General features: G+C 35.9%; 1 protein-coding gene across 1 annotated transcript in view; it reads right to left on the bottom strand.

The window, feature by feature from the left end:
* Positions 1 to 1,722: 1,722 nt before the first annotated feature.
* Positions 1,723 to 17,662, bottom strand: part of LOC140434466 (uncharacterized) — a 72,784-nt gene continuing 56,844 nt past the window's right edge. Inside the window, exons 9-12 of the mRNA XM_072522765.1 lie at positions 16,912 to 17,048; positions 15,691 to 15,806; positions 7,520 to 7,868; positions 1,723 to 2,433 (exon numbers count right to left, since the gene is read on the bottom strand). Of these exons, the coding sequence (XP_072378866.1) occupies positions 1,723 to 2,433; positions 7,520 to 7,868; positions 15,691 to 15,806; positions 16,912 to 17,048 (1,313 nt within the window). The remainder of the gene's footprint in view (positions 2,434 to 7,519; positions 7,869 to 15,690; positions 15,807 to 16,911; positions 17,049 to 17,662) is intronic.

Here is a 17,662-nt window from a genome sequence, read left to right as displayed (position 1 = left end):
GAAAGAATTACTGTATCGTCTGCATATATAATCACATTAAGTAGTTCCCCGTTGATTTTTATTCCATATGGTTGTCTCTCAAGTGCCTTTTTAAATAACTAGTCCGAGTAAACATTGAACAATGTTGGGAACAAAATGAAACCTTGTCTGACTCCTCGTTGTATGGGTATTTCATCGGTGTAGTTATCTCCAATTTTTACGATAGCAGTTTGATTCCAGTACAAATTTTTAATGACACGAATATCCTTGTCATCTATTCCGATATTTTTCAGTATTTGCATTAATTTTACATGCTGTTCTTTATCGAATGCCTTTTCGAAGTCTACAAAACATGCAAATACATCTTTTCTTTGGTTACGGCATTTTTGTATTAGGATGTTAGGTGCAAAAAGTGCCTCCTTGGTTCCCATAGCATTTCTAAAACCAAATTGAGTATCTTCGAGATCTTCTTCGCATTTATGTCTAATTCTGTTGGGAAGTATTCTTAGGAAAATTTTAAGAGTGTGGCTCATTAGGCTAATTAATCGATAGTTTGAGCATTTTCTCGCATTGTGTTTTTTAGGTATTGCGACAAAGATGGATTTGAACCAATCTGTATGAATCATTCCGGTGTTATATATTGAATTAAAAAGTGTTACTACTACTTTTATGTTATCATCCTCTATTATTTTCAGCAACTTAGTTGTTCTATTATCTGGACCACAAGCTTTTCTATTTTTTTTTGTAGCGTGTTCTACCTTGCATTTCATAATTTCTGCACCGTCTACAGTTTTGGTAGAAATCGTCAATATTGTTCCTGTCATCTTCAAACAACTCTGATATATACAGCTGCCATCCTTTTCTTATTTCGTGCTCATTTACAATAATTTTGTTATTATTGTCAACGAATACAGAGGGAACTCGTTTTTTAAATATGTTACTCATTTCTTTTAGTTTTTTGTGCATATTTAATATGTCGTGTTTAGATATTACATCCTCCATTTCGTCGCACCTTTTTCTCATCCATTTTTCTTTGGCTAATTTATCTCCTTTTTTATTCTTCTCTGCAGGTGTCTATATTCTGTTTCATTAGATTTTATCAGTCGACGTTGTTCCATTAATTTCACGTTGTCGTCTGTCATCCATTTATTTTTCTTGATTAACTTTTTTCTATAATCATTGTACTAATATCTAGTGCTGCGCTGCTTTAATGATTACTTATTTAATCTCATTTGATAGCTACTTTTTTCATATTTATCTTTGTTATGTATTTCATGGGGTTTATCTGCATTCCATCTGTCATAATTCTATTCTGCATTCCATCTGTCGTAATTCTATTTACTGTTTTTGTTGCTTTATTTTATTTTAGCTTGCAATTGTTCCCCATGAACGAGGAATTCCCAGTAAGCGCGAGTCATAAGCTCGCGTTAATTACGTCCCTGTCCTTTGTACACACCGCCCGTCGCTACTACCGATTATTTCTTAGATGGATGAATGGAATAACAAAAAGAGGATGAGATTGGAAGATAGGGAATATCTTGTTTTGCAAAAATGTGTACCAAAATGAAAGATCTTAGGTACAGATGATAATGGAATCTTCAACGTCAAAACGGTAATCATTAAACACGAAATATCATGCACGTAAAGTTTCTGGGAAGAGTAGGAGAGTACAGACAAAGAAGACATCGTGAAATCAGATGTTTCCAAAAATTTAAATGAAATAAAACATTTTTAAATAATATTCTATTGTGATACACTCTGTGTTGATACAGCTAGCTTAACTATATTAGTTAATTCCTCGTAAGTTTTATATGCTTCCTTTTGTAAATGGTCATATTTTTTAGCAGTTACGTCAAATGCTTTTCCTATGTTTTGTTTTATATCATTATGACTTATTCTTTTTGTAGGAAAATTAGTTACAAACCTACTATTATCACAATCGATATTTAATTCAGGGTGATAGTTTGGTAAGTGCCTAATGTTAGTTGGACTTATTTTTGATACTTTGGTGAGATAATTCATTCTAGACTTAAGATGTTCTACTTGTTTAAGCGAAAGACCTAACAACGATTTCGAACTGATATTCACGCTATCTGATCTATAATGTTTTTCATTGTATAGACTATCTAGATAATTTTGTAATAACTGATAAGCTTTCGCACTAGCATCATCGTTAACAACTACTCTACTATTTCTACGAGAATGTTTCATACCGGGTTCATACCGTGAGTTTAAATCAGCGATCTCGTTGAAATGCGCCTTGGTGGACTGCAACTCTTTTTCCATCGTTCCTATGGTTTCTTGAAGCTTGTAGCGTTTTTCATTGGTCATTACCAAATTGTTTTCCAAGTCCCTGTTAGCTTTTTCTAGTTGATCTATTTGTTGTTCCCGTAAGTCTATCTTTGATTGCAGATCTTTTATAAGACGATCTTTCATTTTACCTTCTTTAGTAACCTACAACAAAAATATGAGAATTATACTTATATTACATTTCTTTTTTGATATTACAAGCCCCAATGGGGAAAGAATATTAGAAAAGGAAAATAAGACTATTTTCGTGATACTGACCCGGTCAGGCAAACGACAATTGTTTTGAGTAGTAGTTACCACTATAACAAAAACCGATATGTGTCTTGCAATCGATTTTTTGGACTTAATTAGTTATTAACAAATTAAGTCAAAAAACGGTAAATTTTCACTTATTTTGACTATCAGCAAAAAGTAATAACTTAAAAGTCATAGGTACACAAAAAACTTCAAAATGGCGTTATTTAAATGTTTTTATTTTTATTTTTTGCTTAGAAAGTTGCAAAATACGTCAAAAATTTTGATTTTGTATAACTGTTAATAGTTTTTTTTTTAAATGAACTTAGGACCTTTATATTACACAAAATGTTGGGTCTTGTGCTGCATAAAATATGATCAAAATTTCAAAGCGATCGATCAAACAGTTTAAAAGTTATTTTATTTGTTTATCACAAATTAAATTTTTTTGCAACAATGTATCAGAAAATGACGAAGTTATAGTAATTCTACGGATACCTTATAAAAAAATTAGGATTATTCAATCATAATCAATTTAAAATGAAGAAAAGTTTCTTTTAAATATTGCAAAAAAAAACATTTAAATACCATTTTGCAACGGTAAATAAATAATTTTGTTAAATAAAGCATCTAATGTGTCTAAACCATTTTTTTTTAATTTTTAATGTTTAAGTAATATTTGCATTGAATGGCGAATGTAAGAAAACGTTTGGTGTATGGGTCTGTTCTACCACGGTCAACATGAGGCAGTTTAATTCACACAATATCACCTATTTAAGCCGAACGTAACCACGACGAAGACGTCCTGGGTTTCGGAACGGTTATTTCTTGAAATGTAGAAGTGTTACACTTCGATTCATTCGGTGCTTGAGATATAGGCGTGCTAGTTTGCGGATCTGTTCCAATCGAATTTTCTTGAAACGTTTTCAAATAAGCCTCTAGATGTTCCTCAGTTTTAATATTTTCAATTTCACCGGAAAGTAGAGATGACGACGCTAGCTGACCTTTTTGGTTTAACGCCAAACATGGCTTCATATGGATTCTGGCGTCTTTCTTCGTGATAAGTTATGTTTTTGGCGAACTAAATAAACGGCAAACATGACTATGTGTTTGAAAAGGTCCACTTGACCATGTCCACGCCGCTAACATCTTCTGTATATCCTAATTGGCTCTTTCTGCTGATCCTTGGGTTTGACTGTGACGAGGCTTTCCGTACACTCATTTAACATCTTTCCACATAACGCATAACTTAAATATAACTCGATTACTGAACTCTCTACCAGTATCCGAATGTAGTATGGCGGCAGCACCAAATGTTTAAAAATTTTTAAGACGGTGATAAGCTACTTCTTTCGCTCCATTTGTTTTCATTGGTCGTAGCTGAACAAACTTGGTTAAATGGTCCTGATATATTAACTATAAATTTGTAATCGCCGTCTCAATGAGATTGCAAGTCTATTAAGTCGACTTGACATCTAGAGGTAGATTAGGAACTATGTATTGGTTTTAGATCAGGCAGGCATATGCAAAAAACCTATGCATGAGTTAAAAAAAAATATTAAGAAACAGAGATCTTTGGAGACGGACAATACACGACGTCACTACACAGTGGTGTAGCACTACACTTCCTCCGGGGGGTCAGAACTGAAGAAATGTATATATATATATATATATATATATATTATATATATATATATATATATATATATATATATATTATATATATATATATATATATATATATATATATATATATATATATAAATTAAGGATCACTCGGAAGAGTGGTGGGTTTTTTTCGGTCAAAAGTTGGAGAAAAAAGACAAAGATGGTGGCTACTTCATCTATTTATTGAAGACGTTTCGCTTTCTTCATCAGAAAGCATCATCAGTTCATCTAAAAAAACAATATGAAAAAACCACACAAGTGGTAGTGGATTACGATGTGTAAACAATAAATTGAACTAGATAAAGTTAACAATTTATTCAAACTAAGCACAGCAAAAAAAACATGTGGTTTTTTTATACATGTATAAGTAAAAAAAAACATTGAAAAAGAGAATGAAGAACTAAGAAAATCATAGATGCACTTGTAACAATATAGCCATAGTTATGATTTAATTTTAACTTTACTGTTGGAAGTGCATCTATGATTTTCTTAGTTCTTCATTCTTTTTTTCAATGTATATAATATTAGTATAATATATATAATGTATATAATAGTATTAATATATATAATGTATATTCCTCCTGTAGCTTCCTCTGCGGCTATTGTTAGTTGTTGCCCTGGAAACCATCAGGGTTTTCTAACTCTAATGCCACAAATTGGTTGCATTGCTTCTGTAGTGACCCTTTCCCAAGTTAAGATGCTCTTTTTCTAACTTAACTGCACCGTTATTACAACAAAAGCATGGTTTATTTAACCTCCATAAAAAGATTAAAGAAGCGGCAGGCTTATATAAACACAAGAACACTGGATTCCTGACAGATAATCAGGGAAACATAGTACTGGAAATAGAGCATAAAAGAGATATTTGGATTAAATACGTAGAAAAAACTTTTGAAGATATACGAAGTAACACTGGTATTACAACAAACACCAATTGCGAATCTGGACCACCATTTACAGTCGAAGAAGTAAAATATGCCATCAAAAGCACCAAAGATGGTAAAGCAGTAGGCCCTGATAATTTTCACTCAGAATTCTTAAAACTTATGGACTATGATGGCATAAAATGGTTGACAAATATATTTAACAGTATATATGATACGAGAGTGGTTAGTGTCAACTTTTATAAATCTTCCAAAAAAAACCCAATGCGAGAAAGTGCGAAGACTATAGAATTATAAGCCTTATGAGCCATTTACTTAAAACATTTCTAAAGGTCATTCACAAAAGAATATATACAAAATGTTAGGAACAACTAACAAGAACACAATTCGGATTTCGTGATGCTCTGGGAACACGGGAGGCCCTTTTTGCTGTACAGGTGATATTTCAGAGATGCAGGGATGTGAATTGTGACATATACGTATGCTTTATAAATTACCAGAAGGCATTTGACAGAGTAAAACATGACAAATTAATGACTCTAATGCAAGAAATTGGAATTGACAACAAAAATCTTAGAATTGTCAGAAACATTTACTACAATCAAACGGCCAAAATCAAAATAGAAGACCAGTTAACTGATAAAATTGCAATAGAACGTGGAGTACGACAGGGCTGTATTTTGTCTCCATTGTTATTCAACATTTATTCTGAATGGGTATCTAAGGAAGCTTTAGACGGTTGTGCGAAAGTATAAAAATAACATTAGATATGCAGATGACACTATAGTTTTTGCCGATAATCTGAATGACTTACAGATATTAACAAATCGCAAAACAGAAGTCAGCAACAGATACGGACTAGCTCTTAACATAAAGAAAACCAAATTTATGACAATTAGTAAAAAACCAATACTAAACGCTCAACTTACAATCAACCAACAGAATATCGAAAGAGTCGAGCAATATACATATCTAGGCACCAATTTAAATAGCCAATGGGACCACTCAAGAGAAATTAAACAGCGAATAATAAAAGCAAAAGCAGCATTCGTTAGAATGAGAACCATTTTCAACAGTCGAGACATATCATTAAAAACAAAATGCCGTCTATTGAACTGCTACATATTCACAGTTCTGCTCTACGGAATGGAAGCATGGACACTGACTGTTGCATCTATGAATCGGCTCGAAGCTTTCGAAATGTGGTGTTATAGGCGCATCTTACGTATATCCTGGGTTGACAGAGTTACTAATGTGGAGGTCCTGCGTAGAATGGGGAAAGAATGTGAAATTCTCATGACCGTCAAAACTAAAAAGTTGGAATATCTAGGACATGTAATGAGAAATCAAGAACGTTACGGCCTTTTCCAGCTGATTCTCCAAGGGAAAGTAAATGGTAAGAGAGGACCGGGAAGAAGACGCATTTCCTGGCTTCAAAATTTACGGAAGTGGTATAACACGACTACCACTGAACTGTTCCGCGCTGCAATAAATAAAGTAAAGATAGCCGTGATGATCGCCAACATCCGGAACGGATAGGCACTTTAAGAAGAAGAACTGCACCGTACTGAAGACTACCAATAGTCAGAAATACGTATATACTGTTGCCTTCCATCGATATACCTTTTTTGGTTATATATATATAGTTGATTATTTAATTGAAGTTAAATGTGTAAAATAGTTTGAGTTTTCTTACAAGCTCTCTCTGATGACGGGAAGACCCAGAAACACGTGTCAGGGAGTGGTAAGAAGCTCAGATTAAATCGAAACGCAACCATTTTCGTATGATTATTTAATTTACAAGGCATTTTAGGACAGGAAAAACTAAATATCAAATGTCAACAAATACTAAGTTAATTAAGCCAATATAGCACAAGTAAACCTCAAAAGTTTTGTCCATTAAATATCTATTAAATATATAATTGACAACTATCTTGGTATTCCCAACCTATCTTTTATATGCGCCCATTATCCAATGAAACACTCAGTGCAATATATTTCTAATTCTGTTTTTGTTTTTACTTAATTGATTACATTTTTGTTTGTTTGGGTTTATATGACTGCAGACAATAAATTCATTCGCCATTGAATACATTTAAAAAACCTTTTAAATTTACTGACCACCACCGTCTTGATCTAGGTTAGGTAAATAACTAGTAATCATGGTATTTTTTTCCGGTGAGATCTGTCTGCCTGCTTTAGGTAACTAGAGTCGATATACAGTAGCCCAGAAGGAACGACGGCTTTACGTGCCCTCAAAAGCCCGCCCTTTCAGAAATGAAAATATTGTTGTTGGTGTCTAGAATCGAACTCGTGCGCTCTGACTTAGATTATCAGTATCTGAGCGGCTGAGCTACGACCGCTACAAAAATTAGATTTTATTCATAAATTACTACAAATACTGATAAAAGTTCATGTTTTTATGCTATTTTATCTAAACTAACCTCTGCTAAAAGTGTCCTCAATTCTTGAGAATATTTCGTAAGACTCTCCTTTTCAATGAAAAGTTCTTCCCTGGAAGTTTTTAGTACACCGGCCATATTTTCCCTGTACCTCAATAGATTTTCCATCTCGTTCATCTGTCGACTTTGTTTATCGATGATCTGTTCACAGTGTGCAATTTTCTGTTCACTCTCCAGAGATTTTTTCATAAGTTCTCTTAGCTTATTTTTGCCTTCTTCGAACATCTTCTGAAGGCTTTCGGTGGGACATTTCTGATTCAGCTCTTCTAAATGTTCCTGTCGCACTTTTAACTGACGAATTTCCGACGTCAGCTTTGCCACTTCTTGTGACCTTAAAGCAAGAAATCTGATTATTATTATTTTTATCTCTAAGAGCAACAAAACTTGCTAGTAAATATGAATTTGTTATATACAGTCTACATTAACTAATATATTTTATTGGAATTGTTCTTGAAATATACGAAAAATATACGAAATATCTCATAAATGAAATTGTTTTGCTACTTGGAAAGAGAAAAATTCTTCTAATGGGTTAATTTTATGTGCCATACTTATAATGACAATTCAGATATACACTTTATATTTTAAAGTAGAAGATTTTAAATTAGTTTTGTGACTATTGTTAAGCAACTATGCATTTAATTGATTTATTTAAAGACAATAGAGACTTATGGGATTGTAGTCACAAAGTAAAAAAGTAAAATCCCGGGTCGTCAAAAATTAGTTTCTGGTAGGAATAATAGAATATTAGTATAAATTTGCAAGAAAGGTCGACGAAATACTCTAATACTCTAATGAAATACGCTATGAGCACGTGTGCTTGGTTGTATAGTAATTTCCAGCCACTTCTAGTCTGTCAAAAAGTAACTAACTTCGCAAAAACATAATTGCTAAATTCACTAGACAGTCCGGACTGAGATTAGCAAACTGACTATATATACTGTATACTGTATATACTTTTTGAATGGAATGCTTAAGGAGGCTATAAATTGAGCTTTGAATAATTTTGCAAATAGTTTTAGGTTTGAAACATACTGTAATTGCTTTTATGTGTTTTGTTTAATACTTTATTTCATTATCTTAAATAATGTTATATATAATAAAAATATATAAATATTTTATTATTATGGCGCTGCCTCCTTTTGCTGCATTGTCGGGATGTATAGTGTGGTATACCCTGTATCCTTGAAACTTATGAAAGATTGTTATTTCATATATAATACGCAAATCAACTTCTCCTATTCTCTAGGACTGCTCTAGGTCTATTGGCATTCCATTCCATGATTCGTAGTTGCTTAGCCATTTCTAATTGTCGGTATAACTCCTTTAGTACTATTGTTACGTAAAAATATGAGTCATAATTTTAACCTGTAAACAAGTTTTTAATCACTAATATGTTGTAGATTATACGAGACCTTTCGACCAGCTGGTATAAACTCCAAGTAATAAAAAAACTGGTTCCATTCGAATCTTCCGGAATTAGGGCCTGTCCATTCGAGGCGAAACCAGGTCAATTGAGGTCAACATCCATGTGATTCTAGAGCAGCTGTTTTCGTATAAATATGAGGGAACTTTTATTTTGAAAACAGTTAGTTAATTCTCAAGACCCGCGCTCGCGAATTTGTTACGTACGGATATAATAAATTATTGTCAGATAAGTTAATATAAATAAAGAAATAAATTAAATCCGTAAGTGTTATAAATATTGAACCTTTTAATAAATTCACAACAAATGGTGTCAGAGTGAGATCGAACATAAATTAGACTTATAATAATAATACAAGTGAATATTTGTAAATTGTGAAAATGACGACGATTTATGAGCTGACAGTGACTAATTTAAGAAGACATCTCGAAGACAGAGAATTAGCTTCTACCGGAAAAAAGGCTGAGTTAGTCCAACGACTAAAGAACGCTTTGCTAGAAGAAGGTCTAGATCCAGAGACTTATATATTTGAAGATGCTGTCATCTCGTCGATTTCGAAATTGGAGAACAAAGTTTCTGACGATATTTCGAAAGTTTCTTCTGATGTAGCCAAAGTTTCCGGCGACATCGCATCATTAGAGAACAAAGTTTCTGGCGATATTTCGAAAGTTTCCGGCGACATCGCTTCTTTAGAAAGCAAAGTTTCTAACGAGATTTCTTCCCTGGAAAGCAAAGTTTCTGCTAACATCTCTTCAGAAATCTCTAAAGTCACTTCTGAGATGTCTGCCCTGGACGATAGAATATCTTCGTTAAAAAACCAAGTTGCTGCCGATAAGTTGGCCTTCGAAGAAAAGATTAAAGAGATGGAAAGGAAGATGGAAGAAACAGGGACAGCAGAGAGAGGTAACAATCCGATTACAGTGGAGATAAAAGAAGACGAGACGAAATGTAAGTTGGAAACACGACCGAAATTTGAAGGAAGTGAAGGTTCTGTCCATGTGAAAGTCCCAACTTTCGACGGAAAATCATCATGGAACAACTACATGAAACAGTTCGAATCAGCCGCAAGAGCAAATGGATGGTCTGAAAAAGAAAAGGCTGTAAACCTGACTATCGCTCTTCGAGGAGATGCCTTAGATGTGCTTCAGACCATAGCCGTAGAGGAGACCGATGATTTCGAACAACTGAAGAAGAGGTTAAATATGCGATATGGCCACGAACATTTGGAGCATGTATATCAGTCACAGCTTAAAAATCGTAGACAGAAGAAAGATGAGGCTCTTCAAGAATATGAGGTAGATATTGCCAGATTAGTACGATACGCTTATCCAACAGCTCCCGAAGACATGATGGAAAAATTGGCCGTTCAAACGTTTATTGATGGTCTTCGTGATCATGAAATGCAGAGAACACTGCGATTAGCTCGTCACAAAACGCTGGTTGATGTCTTATCCGCCGCCCTCGAATACGAGTCAGCTACGCAGGCCTCTGGCGGGTACAGTAAAGTTAGAACTGTAAAAGAGGAAGGAGATGAAGATAAACTTGACCAGCTCGTTAATATGATAAAAAGCATGACATACAAGAAAACGAAGACCATCAGATGCTGGAATTGTGGCGAAATAGGACACGTACGAAGCTCCTGTAAGCACCCTAGGTACGACGCAAGTCAAGAAACTCACCATCAGGAAAACTAGAACGGGTCAGCCTTAAGGGGGCAGCTTCGACCAAGAACTTTTCCAAAGACCCTCTCATACTAATAGCTTCTTTGAAATGTCGTGAAGATAGTGTATATGTAGATGGAGACATAAATGGTAAAAAGCATACGTTGTTGGTGGATACCGGAGCGACCAGAACCATTATACGCCCAACAGTTATAAACAACCGTAAGAAACTATTACCAACGAGGTTGCGACTTCGGACCGCTACAGGTGAAAATGCCAACATTCATGGAGAAATCCAGGTACAATTGGGAGTTGGAGCAGAAAAGTTCGTCCATACTGTTATAGTTGCTGACATCGAAGAGGATGTTATATTAGGAATGGACGTAATGAATATGCATGGATTCCAATTGGATTTTAAGAATAAGGTAATCAAGGTTGGCAACGAGGAGGTATTTCTTCATCCACATAATGACAACACCGTGCAAGCAGCCATTACAGAAGATACAGTCGTGCCTGCGAGAAGCGAAACGATCATAGTAGCGCGACTACAGGGAATTGTAGACGAAGGGACACCTGTTATGATGGAGCCTTGGAACCACGACGATGAGGTTGGCCGTGGAATCATAATTGGAAAGGAATTGGTGACTTCGGCTAAAGAAATTCCTGTGAGACTTATCAATGTCAACGACTACCCAGTGACCATCAAGAAAGAGACAAAGGTAGGAACTTGTGTACCTGTGACATCCATAATCCGTCAGGCGACAACATCTGATAATTCCAACGACAAATTCGACCAAATGGTTGCAGTTGCAGGACAGTCTCTAAATCAGATGGAGAAAAGGAAATTAAGGGAATTTCTTCGGCAGTATCGTGATATTTTCGTACCGAAAGGAGGAAAGACGGGAAGAACTACCGTTGTTAAGCATAAAATTGATACTGGGAATGCTAAGCCAATTCGTCAAACAGCTCGACGATTACCACAGGCGAAAAGAGAGGAAGCTGAAACGATTGTTCAGGAAATGAAGAAAGACGGGGTGATAGAACCTTCTACGAGCCCATGGGTCTCTCCGGTGGTCCTGGTTAAGAAGAAAGACGGAACGACAAGGTTCTGTGTGGATTACCGTTTGCTGAACAACGTTACCAAAAAAGATAGTTATCCTCTGCCTCGGATCGATGACACATTGGACACATTGGCTGGAAGTAAATTGTTTTCTACTTTGGATTTGAAGTCTGGATACTGGCAGGTAGAAATGGACCCAGTAGATAAAGAAAAGACGGCCTTCACCACAGGATCTGGATTGTGGCAATTCAACGTTATGCCATTTGGACTCTGTAATGCTCCTGCGACATTTGAGAGGCTTATGGAAAATGTGTTGAGAGGGTTATCTTGGAAAACATGCCTGGTTTATTTGGATGACATAATCGTCTTGGGGGAGACATTCGAAGAACATCTGAAGAATTTAGAAAACGTTTTTAATCGACTTAAAGCTGCCCAATTGATGTTAAACCCCAAGAAGTGCCAGCTATTTCAAGGTAAAGTCAATTATCTGGGTCATATAGTCAGTAAAGAAGGAGTGGCCGTGGATAAGGGAAAAATCGATTCCATTAAGGAATGGCCAAAACCAACTGACAAACATCAAGTGAGAAGTTTTCTTGGACTATGTACTTACTACCGGAGGTTTATTAAGAAGTTTGCAGATATCGCTAAGCCATTAACGCGACTTACGGAGGAAGCAAGAAATTACCGCTGGGATACAGACTGCAAAAATGCCTTTGAGACCTTGAAAAAGCATTTAATAACAGCACCAATTTTAGGGTATCCACTGCCAGAAGGAGAGTTCATCTTAGATACAGATGCAAGTAATGTGGGAATTGGAGGAGTGCTGTCTCAGATTCAAGGAGGACAGGAACGAGTCCTCGGATATTTTAGTAAAGTTCTTTCAAAACCTGAGCGGAATTATTGCGTCACGAGAAGAGAACTTCTGGCAGTAGTGAAATCAGTAGCGCACTTCTATCAATACCTCTATGGAAGGAAGTTTTTAATCCGAACCGACCATGCCGCCCTTAAGTGGTTGATGCAGTTTAAGAATCCAGAGAGTCAGATAGCCAGGTGGATCGAACGACTCCAAGAATACGATTTTAAGATTGAGCACCGAGCCGGAGTTACCCACAGAAACGCTGATTCTCTTTCCAGACGACCATGCCCAGCAGAGTGTCCCCACTGCAACAAAACGGAATCCAAGGAAGCAGCAGTGCTAAGAACGACGATTGGCAACGACGACTGGACGCCTACTAAGATAAGGGAAGAACAAGAGAGAGATCCAGTTATACAGAAAATCCGAAAATGGAAAGAGGAAAACCGTCGACCACCTTGGCAGGAAATATCAAACCTATGCTCAGTAGTTAAGACGTATTGGGCCCAGTGGGACTCATTTATCATCGAAGATGGCTTGCTCAAACGAGTCCTGGAAAATGATGACGGTTCAGAGAAAAGAAGACAGTTGGTGATCCCAAAGAGCAGAATAGCCGAAGTACTTCGTCAGTTACACGACAGTCCATCGGGAGGGCATTTTGGTGTAAGGAAAACCCTTCAGCGAATTCGGGAACGGTTTTATTGGATGAACAGTTCCGACGACGTAAAAGACTGGTGTAAGAAATGTACTATTTGTGCTACGAGTAACGGGCCTCACCGGAAAAGGAGAGCTCCTATGAGACAATTTAATGTTGGAAGCCCGTTTGAAAGAATAGCTTTGGACATTGCAGGGCCATTTCCAGAAAGTGAAAATGGGGGCAAGTACATGTTGGTAGTAATGGATTACTTCACTAAGTGGGTCGAGATTTACGCACTTCCAGACCAGAAGGCCGCCACCGTTGCAGATAAGTTGATCCAAGAATATATCAGCCGATTTGGAGTGCCTTTGGAGATCCATAGTGACCAAGGCAGGAACTTCGAAAGTGATCTATTCCAAGGAATATGTGATAGACTAGGCATGAAGAAAACAAGAACTACCGCGTATCATCCGCAATCGGATGGTATGGTAGAACGAATGAATAGGACAGTTGGCAAGTATTTGACAAAGATGGTGTCCGATCATCAGCGAGACTGGGACCAATACCTTCCGTTCTTCACAATGGCCTACAGATCTGCTGTTAACGAATCAACGGGCCAGACACCAGCCAGAGTCCTATTCGGACGCGAAATGCGACTACCTTGTGATCTCGAGTTTGGATGTCGACCTGGAGAAGATGTAGCAGGTGAAGATTATGTGATCGAATTACGAAGAAGAATGGACGATGTACATGAGTTAGTCCGTTCCCACCTTCAGATCGCTAGCGACCGAATGAAGAAACGGTACGATACACAAGCCGAAAAGGGTTGCTTTAAGAAGAACGACAAAGTATGGCTGTATAATCCCAAGAAGCGAAAAGGTTGTTCTCCCAAATTGCAGCAGTTTTGGGAAGGCCCATACCTAATTATGGAGAAGATCAACGATGTCATCTACCGAATAAGCAAGATTCCGAGGGGAAAGCCGATGATAGTACACCATAACCGGCTGGCGTCTTTCGAAGGTGACCACGACGTAGATGAAGAAGTGGAAGTAAACCAAGTCCAAGACGTGTCTGACCTCACGTTTGAGGAATTCATGGGTGCCTATGGAGGTACCGGTAAAGCAAGACATGGTGTTACCACTGAAGAGAAGCAAGATCTACTCGCGCTCCCCGATGACTACTCGCTGGCCCTTACCATCCCGGCCAGTATCAAAGACGCACCAGGGTTGGCATCCGTCTTTCGAAGGAAGTTTGGTCGAGTTGCAGAACTTCAATGCCAGGTGCCAGCTCCCGGTAAAACCTTGAAACTCCAAGATGCATCACGTTACCTTTTCTACCTGGTAACAAAAGACACTGCCCGTGACCAACCTACCTACCGAGATGTATGGGAAGCCTTACTTCAACTGAGAGAGCACGTACTAGAGTCCGACGTGCAAAAGTTAGCCATGCCAAAGTTGGAGTGCCGCCAATTAGATTGGAGGGTTATCCGAAATATGGTGGAGGAGATCTTTAAAGACACCGAAGTCCAGGTGTTAGTCTGTTGCAATCCGCATAGTTACTGGTGCGGAGAGAAAACCGTCCCTTGTCATTTTTATACAACTGGAAGTTGTAAAAGAGGGTCCAGTTGCCGATACCAGCATACCGTTCCAGTTCTAGTCCCGACAAGGTTCCAGGAGGAACCATCTTTTGAGAGGGGGGCAATGTTACGTAAAAATATGAGTCATAATTTTAACCTGTAAACAAGTTTTTAATCACTAATATGTTGTAGATTATACGAGACCTTTCGACCAGCTGGTATAAACTCCAAGTAATAAAAAAACTGGTTCCATTCGAATCTTCCGGAATTAGGGCCTGTCCATTCGAGGCGAAACCAGGTCAATTGAGGTCAACATCCATGTGATTCTAGAGCAGCTGTTTTCGTATAAATATGAGGGAACTTTTATTTTGAAAACAGTTAGTTAATTCTCAAGACCCGCGCTCGCGAATTTGTTACGTACGGATATAATAAATTATTGTCAGATAAGTTAATATAAATAAAGAAATAAATTAAATCCGTAAGTGTTATAAATATTGAACCTTTTAATAAATTCACAACACTATGTTCTAATCTGGTCACTCATTATTTCATTGTGGAAAGTTTGGAAGCACTAGCTTTATTAATCCTCTGATTTCTCAACTTTTGTATTTTTCTAGCTACATAACATCCGCGGTAGTTTGCACGAGAATTTTCACTACAATGAATGCATTCTAGTTCCTCTTTTAGTGGTTTCTCACAATATTTTGTAAGCTTCTTACCGATGCATTTGATATGTTAGGTATCAAATATATAAGGTTACCCAGGTATGACCATAGGCCTGACATCTTTTGCATCTTCAGAGTGATATGAAATGAAATAAAAGCAGATATATCATATATAAGTAACCAGAGCGAGTGATCTATTAAGTTATTAAACTCTAACTGACAAAATCGATTTTGATGATTTATATCGACGACAATATAATAAATGAAGTACTTACTTTTCAGTTAATTTTTGTTCGCTTTCAGCTAACAACTGTTTATATTTTGACACGATATCATGTTGAAATCTTACTGCTTTTTCGGTTGCGCTCGGTGTTGCATTTCTGGTTTTTTCCTAAAACAACGTATAGATTTTAAAAGACTAAATAAACATTATATATTTCATTTAATTCTAGAGAATAAAAAACTGATATACCCGGATGTGCCACAAAAACTAATAAAGATAAAAAATAGTACTTGAAAAAATGAAAAATGGGAATATCTAGAAAGGAAAAGAGGAGAAATATTTAAAAACAAGCAGATAACTTAGAATAATCCAGTATTACAAACAGGGTTTAACTTAACTTAAAAAGTAATAATGAAAGAAGTAGAACTAAGAAAGTAGAACAACAATGAGAGTTAACGATGCCAACAATTGATATATACACTGACTGTATAGGTTATTCCACAAATATATGACTGTTTTAGATTATTGCGATAACGAATATTATGTTGGTATGACATCTAAACTAAAATTATTTCAGTTAATAAATGTTCAGATAGACGCAAAATTTATTGTAAAATTTAATCCGAAAATAACAAAAATTTTTACGCAAACGCTCCTACAAATAAATACAATGACATCTATGAAGCCGAATGTGTTCATCAGACATTTGGGTTGGGTTTCAGTGCAATGTAAACACCAAAGAGACGTGCCGGGTTCCTTTGATATTACACTATTTTATTACTTTATTAGGTACTACAACTGTAATAAAAGGAAATATACTATTTTTAATATAAATGACAAGAAATTGGCAGAACGATGGTTCAGAAACCAGAAAAAGAATCTAATATTTCACTTTGTTTTAAATATTTATTTGCTTTGAATGGATGTACTCTTTGAGTTCTAAAAGTATTGTAACGGGTATCACATACCGGCTATTGATAGTTAAAGTACCAAGTCGTTACATATATTAAAAAGTAACGAAAATTTATATACAGTTTCATAAATCGCCGACTGATTTTAGTTTTAAAAATCGTTTTTATCCCAAATTATGTGCATGGCCCATATTAAGAGGATTTCCTCTAACTTTTAACTTTTATATTAACACACGATTTGTAGTAGTAATCTAAACTTGATAATTTAATAACTTAAACTTTAAAGCAACTACAGCTTTGTTATAAATCTAAGTTTAAACCGGCTAATAATCCTTATATATTAGTTTATTTATTACACACACCTCTGTTGCAAGAGCCTCCCTTTGAAAGTTATTCTCTTCCTCTAGCCTTTTAATTTTATCTCTGTACTCTTGAATGAGTATGTCTTTCATCATGCTTTCAGAATATTCATCAGCCTTTACTGCAGAATCTTGGTTATCTGAAAATTATATGCAATTGTTAGTTTTTATGCAAACACAAACATTCACCAGAAAGACTAATTATATATAACAGTAAATAAATGTATCGATTGTTTGAACTATTACAGAAGGGACTAATATGATAATTATCAAATTTAGTGTATTAAATGCATAGGGCTTTCATGTGATATATTTATAAGGCACAAGCACAATACTTAAATTGAACATTATTCGTAATATAAATATTACGACACATTAAACTTATTATCTTTTTATTCTTGATTGATTAGTTCTTGTCGATATATAGGGTTCATCAGCTGATAGAACTGTATTTTATTTTTTAGTATATTCTATTCTTTGCATACCTTATTAAGTTCCCGTGGTATTGACAATTGACAATTAACATAGCAGAACTCTCCCTATTTTGAGCTGTTATAAACAGCTGTACTGATTTCGTTATCCAGGTCCATTCTCTAATATTATTCTTAAACAATTTTCTTTCTAACAATTTTTCTTTGCCCTTCAATTTGTTCCATCATAATCATTTGAAGAATATTATAGTGACTTCCCTGTATTATGTGTCCAAAATTTATAATTTTTCTAGATTTAACACTATCTTCTAGGACTACGTCTA

This window comes from Diabrotica undecimpunctata, chromosome 1, assembly GCF_040954645.1.
Source record: "Diabrotica undecimpunctata isolate CICGRU chromosome 1, icDiaUnde3, whole genome shotgun sequence".
Classification (NCBI taxonomy): Eukaryota; Metazoa; Arthropoda; class Insecta; order Coleoptera; family Chrysomelidae; genus Diabrotica; species Diabrotica undecimpunctata.
Note: the sequence above shows the minus strand (reverse complement) of the source record. Positions and strands in the feature narration are given on the sequence as shown.